Raw genomic sequence first — 10,739 nt, 5'->3', positions numbered from 1 at the left:
AAACAATGAATATAATATGTCAGATTCATTCTCCTTCATGATCAAACTTTTTAATCCATTAAATTCGTCTCTATGTTTCTAGCTCCATCATAACCCTACACTCTTACCTTTGATATGCTTAATCCATGCTTGGAAATTAATGAATCAATTGATAACTTAAGAGAAGAAGCACTTGTATCATTAACATGAATAATGCCAAGAAATCTCTCAATTACATGTCCTCTTTTGTCAACATAACGTAACACAACAATAATTTGCTCTTATATAGATATATTGCGAGATTCATCCACTAAAATTGCAAACAAATCATCTCCACAAATCATGAATAATAGCTTTAACAGTTTCAATGGCAAAAGCATTAATAATGGCATGTTGAATATCAAGGGAGGTTGACTTAAGATTACTTGGAGCATTTCGTCCAACAACAACAACAATAATTTTCTCATCGTGCATCGCTAGAAACTTTAAAAGATCAAGGAAATTTCCCTAATTTTTTAAATAATCATATTCATCATGACAACGGAAAGCAAGACCTTGCTTAAAAGGAACCGAAGACAATCGACTGAGGCGCCTAAACGAAGTTGATATTCTTTTTTCATTTGGTTAGAATGCCTATTAAGAGCTACTTCAATATGTTGATCTTGTCTCATTAAAGCTTCATTTTTTTCTGTGCTTGATTGTGGGCACTATTAGGACCTCCTACATGAATATCCAATTTGTCTTTTTTATTCCAAGCATCAAAACATTCACTGATAAAAGAGTCACTGCCTACTTGTTTTCCAATCTTAGGTCTAAAAAGATAAGAACACAAACAAAAAGCAACCTCATTTTCTACACTATACTCTAACTAATTTGCATATTCTTTACACCAATTGGAATTAAAACGACATATTAAATTCTCAATTTTTCACTTTTTAAAATTATGATTATATGGTTGGCAAGGTCTTTTTTTTTGCAAGTAGACCCTTCTCACTTTTTCTCTATCAATAGGATGATATTATGAAATTTTAATCCTCAATCTAGGATCTGTAGGAAGGCTACTAAAGTTAACCTCAACATATGTTTTTCTTGAGCTATATTCCATATGCTCATTGTGAATACTATCGTGATGCCTTATGTTTTATTCAATTGATGGTTCCTCATTAGAAACTTTTTTTTTTTTATCACAAACTTGTCCATAACTAAAAAAAGAAAAATAATTATTATCAGAAAAATAATTAATTTGCAATTACAAATCCAAAAAAGCCAACACAAAATTCAAGAATTAACATGTGCTAACCTTAAAACCTTCATATTCCTAAACTTAAACAACAATTACAACTTAATTTATCAAAATCATCAACTATAAATCAAAGCCTCAAATCTTATAACTTAGGTTTTTCAAACAATTTTCACTAACCTAATAAAATTCAATTTATAAACCCATGAAAACTTATCAAATCCAGCTCTAAATATCAAACAATTAATCAATATATCAAAATTAAACCAAATCCCCAAATCTCTACAACTTAGGGTTTCACCAATTCTTTAAACCCACTCAAAATTAATTAAATAACTAACCAAAATTTATCAAGCCCAACTTAAAACAACTAATTAACCCATACCTCAACATAAACAAGATTAAATCAAAATCCACATCAAAATCTTCTAATTTCAAACCGATTTATTAAACTCAACAAAAACAAAAACGTATTACCCAAAATTAACTAAACATGGCTCATTTAACATACAAATATGTCAATTACATACATAAAATGATAAGAATAACTTAGGGCAACATAGCCTATGATCTTTCATCAATTAAGAAAGATAGAATAAGTGATATTTAAGCAAAATAACAAAAAATGAGCATCATCTTAACTTGTGACCTCCAAATGAGTAGTCTTTCTTGATTAATCCAACCAAAGGAAAAAGAAAGTATGAGAGAAGAGGAGAGGAATTGAGGAAGAGAGAAAATGTGAAAAAAATATGGGTATTTTTTATTCTTGTGATCAATAAAATATGGAAATATCTTAGTGGGGTCAATAAAATATGAGTAATTTTAGTAGGGTCAAAATTGTTAATTACTATAAAATATATACCTATAATTTCATAATTTCAGTGGGGTCAAGTGACCTTACTAATTATACTTTGACTTAGCCCCTACTCATTTTGTTTTACATGTTGCAGCGTTAATTTGCCTAAGACCCATTACATATCATAAATACTCCCCAACAGAACTTGTATTTGGACATCAGCCTAATATATCCTATATAAAAACTTGTGTTGTGCAAGTTTCAATTGTACCCCCTCAATGCACCAAAATGTGACCCTAAAATCGTTTGGGAATATATGTCGGCTATCACTCACTGTCCATCATCAAATATCATGAGCCTCTGATGAGTGATCTGTTTACTACATATTTTGTGGATTGTCATTCTAACAAGATAATATTTCCATTTAGGAAAAGATAGAGCCTTTTGAATTAAAGTGATGTGATTCCACCTTCAAGACATTCAAGCCTATCAATCTTTATTTGGGCCAAGACAAATCCATGAAGGAAAGCCAATGTACTTGCATGGAGGGAAAACAATTCAAATGGAGTCAATTAGGAGCACATGGATTCATTCAATGAGGAGACAAAGCTATGGCAAGTATGACATTTGTGCGGCTCAAGACGTTCCATTTCGGGCAAACACAAGATTTTCTTTCTTGGCTCGGCTCATTGTCTCTTTCCATTTGTAGCAATGTTGTCATAAGTTATCTTTTCATTGTAATTTGAATTTGACTTTGTATTTCTCTCTCCAATGTGGCGTCCAATGTAACCTTATATAAAGGGGTCTTCTCCTTCATTGTAACACAAGTTGAGATTGAATTGTTGGAATGAAAATGTGAGAGCTTTAGTGAGAGTTGTTCAGTCTTATCCTTATCCAAATTCAGCCAAGATTTGGTGGTGGTTCTTCCTTGACCGGTGGCTTTGCTTTTACGTCTTTGAGATATTGGCTTGTCAGTGATATCCATAGCTGGTAGCTTAGCTTTTACGTTGTGGAGTTCATTGATATCTATCTTTAATTTGTAAGTTGTTATTTGTTGTGTCTATTTTCCATTGGTTGGTGGCATAGCCTTTAAGTCGTGGATTGTTAGGTTTTTATCATTTATGTTATCTTGTGTTAATTGTGTTGTTGGTGATCTTCCAAAGCGGTAGCGTAGCCTTTACGCTTGAAAATCATAGATATCCACCTTAATTTATCTTGTGTTGTCCAACTACATAAACATAAGCTATGTTTAGTACACTTTTTTAATAGGATTTCTAAAATCATATTCTAAATACATTTTAGGATAAGATTTTGAGAATGTGTTTGGTGTATTATTGGAAAACGTTTGCTGAAAACATTTAGATTATTTTTTAACCCCCTATATTTGTTAATTTAGCTAAACACCTCCATAATACAAGTTTATAAATTAACAAAAACAACCTCACCCGCCCAATTGACTACTGGTAGCTATCCACCACCGTCGGACGATGGCCATTAGTTGTCAGAATGGCGCATTACAGGCTAGATCTGGCTGATCTTGCATCGATCTTGCTTCTTCCAGCCAGATCCACCATGGATCTAGTCGGAAAATGCTAGATCTAAGACCAGATTTATGGCTACCGTTAACGGCCAAAATCTAGCTATCAACGACAGCCAAGATATGGTCGTTGTCAACGGCTAAATAGATCTAACTGTTAACAACCAGATCTCTAGCCATAGATCTAACCGTTTTCGCTAGATCCACGATGGATCTGACCGAAAAAGGCATGATCGGTGCATGATGGGCTAAATCTAGTCGGGCGTGTGTCATTCCGACTTCGACTGCCATCAATGGCAGCGGCACCGGTAGTATCTACTAGCAGGTGATAGTGGCTTGAGTGGGTGGGGGTGTTTTTGCTAATTTATAAACTTTTATTATAAAATGTAATTGTTAAATGTTTTGAGTTGAATAGAATATGATTAGATTTTGAATTGAATAGTCAATATTAAAACAAACATATTTTTCACTGGATTAGATAGGATAATAAAATAGAATAGAGTATGAAAAGTGTAACTAATGCAACCATAATGTTCTGCAAAACAATAATAAATACAAAAAGTCTTTCTGCAGAGAACGATCATTAATGGAAAATCTTGAAATAAAAGAGGCTAACTAAAGTGGATAAAAGTGGATCCACCTTTCAAACATCTCATAACATTCTCTACCTTTCCACTCAGTAGGAGAGTGACCAGCTCCCTGTACAAAATTTGCCCATAATATTAGCTTCAATAATTTACTTAAAAACTCTTTCTCACAAATTGAAGAAACTAACTATCGTTCTTAATTCTTACCTTTAAAGTGGCATAAGTCAGTCGATATCCATAATTTGAATACTTCATTGTGTACCTAAATTGAAGAAGCATTGCCACATATAAATATGGAATGTAGTATCATATTGAATCAAATTAAAGAAAGTTGAAAAGATTAGATTGTAAGAAGTTTCCAAACTTATAAACTTACCCTGCAACTTGACCACTAACATACCACGGTCGCCAATCTTCATCCAAAGTTATATCGAGTATAGTTAACCAATATTCGGTTGATATATGTGGAACAACCAAATCATGATCAGGACTGCACAAAATAAAAAAATTATATTGTTATGCTGGAATTCGAGGTATGAGAAGAGGCTAGATATATTATCATAATGAATCTGTAAAGCTCCAATAAGGTTACCCATAAAGTAAAACTTGGATGCCTGTTTTTGTAAGATTTTTGTGATAGTCAAAATTATTCCCAATATCAATATCATAGGAAGTCTACAAGGTAAGGTTGCACCTACGCCACTCTTGAATTGTTTCCTGCTTCCAAATAAAATACAAATTTTAATGTCATATATAAAAATAATTAAAATCTCAATCTCTCACTATTCTTGAATATATGTTAATACCTCTCGGACATGCAGAGCACTTTGAACAGCTTTATCGTTTGCCCATATAGTCAAGAGTAGATAAGCAAAATTCTGCAAATTAACATAAGTTATTTAGAAATTAACAATTACATCAACAAGAACAGCTCTAAATCTTGATGATAAAGATTACCTTGCACCAATAGTCATTTGCTCCAGGCGGAAGGCGATAATGTTTTGAATTTTCCTTCAAAAATCTTCTCTTCCTTCTATCGTTATCTGATTTTGGTTTTATTGTAGCACACTTGGGAGCCAACACCATTTCTGTATTTATTTGTTCCAGTAACTACAATATTCAAATTAACGCTTTCTTAATATATAACATTTTACATCACAGTGAAGCAGTTGAGTCTAAGAAAGAAGAAAATGTGATCACACATCAATCGTACATTATCTGTTATTTCCAAATACTCTTCGCAATCCGCACTGATGGTAGTGGTACCCTTATCAACGTAAGAGCCGTTGCAATAGTGTTTGGCTGACTGTGAAAAGCAATTAATTAAACATTGAATTTTATGTTTAATTAGATTTAGCGATCGAAATATAAAGTGTAATTAATATTATTGACCTAAAAAAACTGCTTATTTAGTTATAGAAATGCAATGACTCACTTCGTAAATAGCTTTAGATATAAGTCCCAGCTGATGAGCTTGTGGTATTTTATCATTGTCTTCAAGTTCAAGATCTGAATGTGGTGATCCACTTATGTATCCCTGATTAATTAATTCATAGAAAGTAATTAGAAATTACAGTTAATTAAAATTCATAATTAGCATAATGAACCAAAAGGGCTGAATTAGTATAAGTGTATATATCCTTACTAGTATACTTATTGATGGCTCAACTCCGGCTCTATTATCTGCAATGCCACGTATATATAATTGACACGTTGGATAAACTAATAACAAAAATATACATGCCCTAATGTTGATTAACAAAATTGGCTTCAATAATTACCTTCCAATAGTTTTTGAACGACAATTGGAGCAATGATACTAGAATAAGAATCAGTAGCAAGAACAACTCGGTTTGGGATGTATTGAGGATGCTCATTCAACCACTGCTTCCAATTAAAAATTAAAATAAAATAATGCACAATATAATTAAGATCTATGAGAGCTTGTGCCAACATAAAATTCTGTTAAGTTAAAGCAGAATTTTATATTAAACTTTCACTCACACTTCTCATAAAGTTGTAAGTTTGATTTGCAAACTTCGAGTCTGAGAGAACGAAACCTGCGGCGGTTGATGCATAAGAATAACCAGAGCCAACAGGTGAATCTACAAAAATTACACTGGCAGTCTGCAAAATTAAATAAATTTATCACCATTATAAAATCATAAAACATGATTTTTTTAATGAAATTAATGCCATGTATAGCTTAAAATTTTGGCACCTTTGTCCATGTGTAGGGATACAGATGCAACGATGGCAAGCCACCAGTGTAGTCAGTTTGAGTAAACTGTAGTGGACCTACATAAAATATATATATATATATCAAAGTTAAGGCAGATCTATAATTTTGAATATAAGCATTTCTTAATATATTCCTATAGCACTGTCCAACAAAACGACATCGTGACATAATGATAATGATAAAAATAGTACGCTTTAGAATCCTAAATCACACTCATCTTAGTTATCAAGCCAAATTTGACCATACCTACCTAATATATTTATTTAAGGAAATAGTAATTTATTAATATATTCCAATAAGGTTTATTTCATACACCACTTTACAAGATTGTTTAACTAACATTAGCACACTTAAACTTATCAATATTAAAAGACCCTTTATAGTAATTGAATATATCCCCCTTAAATTATTAAAAAAATCCCACTGTCTCAATAGGGTTTTAATAATTATAAGGGGATTTTTAATAATTTTTGAAAACTTTTGAGTGTAATTCAAGGGGTTGTAAAAATAAACCCATTCCCATATTTGAATGTACAAGAGAGAAGAGGATAAATGAGATACCAGTTTGGAAGAAAAAACCATTTAAAGCGGAACAACCAGGGCCTCCAACTACATAAAAAAGAACAGGATCTACTTCAGGATTTCCTTGCGACTCCACAAACAAGTAGAAGAGCTCTGAATCCCCCACGCTCACATATCTGAGTTTTCAAAAATCCTCTTAAAAATTAACATACTTCACTTTACACAAATGTGAAAAAGTGACCAAATTAAATTTCAATACTTACCCAGTTTCAAGTTTGAAAGGAAGAGAACCTGCATATCCCGGCAATGTCCTCACAATTTGCCCACAATCTGCATTTCTCAGAAAAAGAAAAACAAACGACAAAACCAAACTTGAGAATTTGGAATGATTTGAAGGCATGATATAACGAGGAGCTAATCTTATCTCAAAGTGAAATAATGAATTCTCCGTTGGTATAAGTGAGTGTACATTTATACATGTACGAAAATTTCAATTTCAGTGTGCGTGTGAGTCGGAAATTAGAAGCTGAATTTCCTATCTTCCATTCATATTAGAATCTGGTAAGGAATATTAGATAACAGTCAACGTTGCTAATTGTTGAAGTGGAAGTTGCATAACACTAATCTTATCTCAGAGTGAAGTAGTGAATTATCCGTTGGTATATGTACGAAATTTTCAATTTCAGTGTGCGTATGTCAGTCGGAAATTAGAAGATGAATTTCCTAACTGCCATTCATATTAAAATCAGGTAAGGACTATTGGATAACTGTCAACTCAACGTTGCTGTAAATTGTGTAGACGTACATGATTTGAATAAACTTAATCAACAGTTTTAAAAACGCACGAGAAAAATAAGGATTTCTATATCAATTAAATGCCTCCCATTCGAAGTTTGCCTTAAAGACCATTTCGTAACCAAAAAGTTTCAAAACGATAATTATTCATCTACAGTTAAAATGTGTTTATAAAATTCGCTACCTAACATGGAAGTAACTGTAAAGACAAAAATACCCTCTCCTTGAAATCTTATCCGGTTAGAATCACACCCGTCCAGGTGCGATTCCAGTAGGCAGGCCTGTGGGGTACGTGCGCATAAATCGTGCACAAGTAGGGGGTTGCACGTAGGGAGCTGGTTGTGGCAAAAAAGCATACAGGTGGTGGTCGGAATTGTGCACTGCAATGCACACGCAAAAAGGAAGCTGAATGAGCAAGGAGATGGCTGGGTTGGCTGGGGACTTTTCACGAACGGTTGGTGGGCAGGCTGGGCAAGGAGGATGATCGGCGGTGAATGGTTGGGTTTTCCGAAATCACAAAACCACTTCAGGCCAATTTGGCCTAAATATGATGGGCGGGCGGTGGGGGACGGTTGTTTGTGTGTTGCGGGGAGGTGAAAATCCGACCAAAAAACAATCGGTAAGGCTAGGTAAGTGTGTGCTCGGGGTTAGGGTGGCTTTTCCTGTCGATTCCAATGAAGAATCTGGTAAGAATAGTAGCAAACGGCCGGCGGTAGTGTCGATAGTGGTGATGAAGATGGGAGTAGAGTATATATATATATATATATATATACACATAATTAACCTTTGTTTGTTTTTGAATTCACTGTCATATCCTTCTTTAATTAAACTTAATGGACAAATACTAAGGGAAAGTGGGTAATTGTCATTTTAAAAACTTTTTGGATATGAAATGTCGTTGAGGCAAACTTGGGGTAGGAGAATGGCTTTTGGCCTAATTAAATAAGGGTAATTGTACTTAGATTTCAAAAGACCTTCAGACATTCCCGAGATTGAGAAGACACAAAATGTAAAATTACTGGACTTGGCCGGGAGCTACCATGCCGTACGGACATATACCCACCCATAGTTTATACAATTTAATATCCAAAAAGTTTAATATCCAGAAAGTTTAGAAATGACAAACAATTATTTTCCGTCGTATTATCATTAAAGAATAATAATATAGAAAAGACTGAAATGCCCTTGAAATTTTTTATCTTCACTTCGTCGTGTCTGTTTGGTCTCTGTTTTCTTCCGTCTCTTTATTTTTCCCTTTCTTCTTCTCTCTTGGATTTTGCCAGAATTCAAATGGTAAAGGGATAACTTTTACTGATTATATTTACTCTAATTAAAATTAAATTTCCTAAAACCTCTTTCACAAGATCTCTTTCTTGTAAAATCATCTACACAACCACTTCACAGTCCAGTCCAATCTCCCCCCTCCTCCACCGTTGCAAACTTCTCAAAACCACCAACAAACACATCTTCATAACCTTGAAGAATTTCTTCAGAAGCGAATCTCACCATCCTTTGGCAGCCAATAATTCCCTCTTTCACCCAGCAAACCCACCCACCCCATTCACCTTGCTCCCATCCCAACAAACCCACCTCACCCTTTCCTCATGTCCAGCAACCTATTAGCCCGCCCAACAACCCCAAAAAGACATCATCCGCACCCACTTCACAGCGCAAAACAACCTGCAGCTCCATAATCCTCAGTAAAAAATCAAAATAGTCACAATAAATTCTTTTGGGCTTTTTTTTTTAAGAAAATAAAAAGGAAAAAAGAAGGGGTGTGGAGATCTTTGTGCCCTGAGATTAATAGAGGAGAAAACAACGGTGGCTGATTGAGGGAGGAGAGAGTGAATTAATATTAGTGGCCGGCGAATAAAGTGGAGTGGAGGTAGTGGTAGGGTGGGAGGCGTTGGGGGGATTTGAGACAGAGGAGGATTGGTGGGATTTAAGGCGTTGGAGGTAGTGCTAGGGAAGGGTAGAATAGAACGGTGGCTGTGGATTAGGGACGGAGAAAAAGGGAATTATTGACTGCTAAAGTATAGAGGAAGATAAAGAGATGAAAACAGAGACAGAGATGAGGATAAAAAGGAATATCAAACTGTAAAGGGCATTTCAGTCTTTTAAATCACTGTTATCTTTAATAAAGGGAAATCCTTAACAAATCTAACGGAAAATAGCTATCGGTTATTTTCAAATTTTTTGAATATCAAATTGTCTTTAAGGCAAACTATAGTTAGGTGCAAGTTGTTTGTCCATTTTTAGAAGATTAGATATTGGGAGAAAGACTTATATGATGAGTAATACTACACTTACACCATTTTTTACATCATTTTTATTACATTATGATATAGCATATGTCATAACCATGCAAATATTTGTGTGATTATGATATACCACATCATGATGTAATGAAAATGGTGTAAAGGAGTAATATAAATATAACATTATTTCTTATACTACATCATGTGGCACTATTTGCAGCTTCAGTCATTGACTGATTGGTCATACAGTTTTACCATTTGGTCATCCATTGTGTTGGGTTTTTTTTTTTTTTCTCTTATTTTTCGCAATTTCAAGTTTTTATCTTGTATCAGATGTCAATAAATTAAAACATATATATTTTTTAATTTCAATAAATATTTTTCTCAAAGAGTTAATATTCATGTTTCATTAAAAGAATGTGAGAGATTGAAGCGTTTCACTAAATTAAATTGCAACGAAAGAGTAGTAAAATGTTGAAATAATTGATACAGAAATATGATTAGGTTTTTTTGACTATGTTTATATCAGGGTCCCAAATATGTGCCGTATATTTCTCTTAACTTTGCATCCACAAATTCATAAATTAAAGAATTAGAAATCTAAAAGCAAGAGGAATGATATTATAGATAAAATATTTATACAAAGTTTATTTAACACAAAAATTAATGAATCAGTAGAAATAAATAATAAAAAAGAACACAAAAATAGATGAGATAACAGCTACATAAAATTGTAATAGATAGCATGAAAGAATTTGTAAATGTAATTTGTGTGGCAATATT

General features: G+C 33.5%; 1 protein-coding gene across 3 annotated transcripts; it reads right to left on the bottom strand.

Moving 5' to 3' along the window:
* Window positions 1–4,014: 4,014 nt before the first annotated feature.
* Window positions 4,015–8,424, bottom strand: LOC116128944 (serine carboxypeptidase-like 18). Of its 3 annotated transcripts, none has more exons than XM_031414700.1 (15): window positions 7,916–8,424; window positions 7,167–7,233; window positions 6,943–7,079; window positions 6,361–6,437; window positions 6,144–6,266; window positions 5,921–6,023; window positions 5,785–5,822; window positions 5,575–5,676; window positions 5,353–5,445; window positions 5,097–5,249; window positions 4,946–5,017; window positions 4,732–4,856; window positions 4,516–4,629; window positions 4,347–4,401; window positions 4,015–4,251 (listed from the first exon to the last, which is right to left on the bottom strand). In XM_031414700.1, the coding sequence occupies exons 1-12, from the start codon at window positions 8,052–8,054 to the stop codon at window positions 4,815–4,817; spliced, it is 1,146 nt and encodes a 381-aa protein (XP_031270560.1). In that variant the 5' UTR covers window positions 8,055–8,424; the 3' UTR covers window positions 4,015–4,251; window positions 4,347–4,401; window positions 4,516–4,629; window positions 4,732–4,814. The 3 variants fall into 3 exon arrangements, with proteins under 3 accessions (XP_031270560.1, XP_031270559.1, XP_031270561.1); XM_031414699.1 differs by having other exon boundaries at window positions 7,883–8,420; XM_031414701.1 differs by lacking the exon at window positions 7,916–8,424 and adding an exon at window positions 7,373–7,756.
* Window positions 8,425–10,739: the final 2,315 nt, after the last annotated feature.

This window comes from Pistacia vera, unplaced genomic scaffold (genome assembly GCF_008641045.1).
Source record: "Pistacia vera cultivar Batoury unplaced genomic scaffold, PisVer_v2 Contig205, whole genome shotgun sequence".
Classification (NCBI taxonomy): Eukaryota; Viridiplantae; Streptophyta; class Magnoliopsida; order Sapindales; family Anacardiaceae; genus Pistacia; species Pistacia vera.
Note: the sequence above shows the minus strand (reverse complement) of the source record. Positions and strands in the feature narration are given on the sequence as shown.

Bases quoted from the DNA above. Each gene is read 5' to 3' on its own strand.
- LOC116128944 (XM_031414699.1), bottom strand. From the start codon at position 8,054: ATGCTTTTTTGCCACAACCAGCTCCCTACGTGCAACCCCCTACTTGTG. The intron at 7,080-7,166 runs GTAAGTATTGAA...TTGAAAACTCAG, and splicing joins CCTTTCAAACTTGAAACTGG to ATATGTGAGCGTGGGGGATT. The intron at 4,857-4,945 runs GTATTAACATAT...ATTTGGAAGCAG, and splicing joins GTGCTCTGCATGTCCGAGAG to GAAACAATTCAAGAGTGGCG.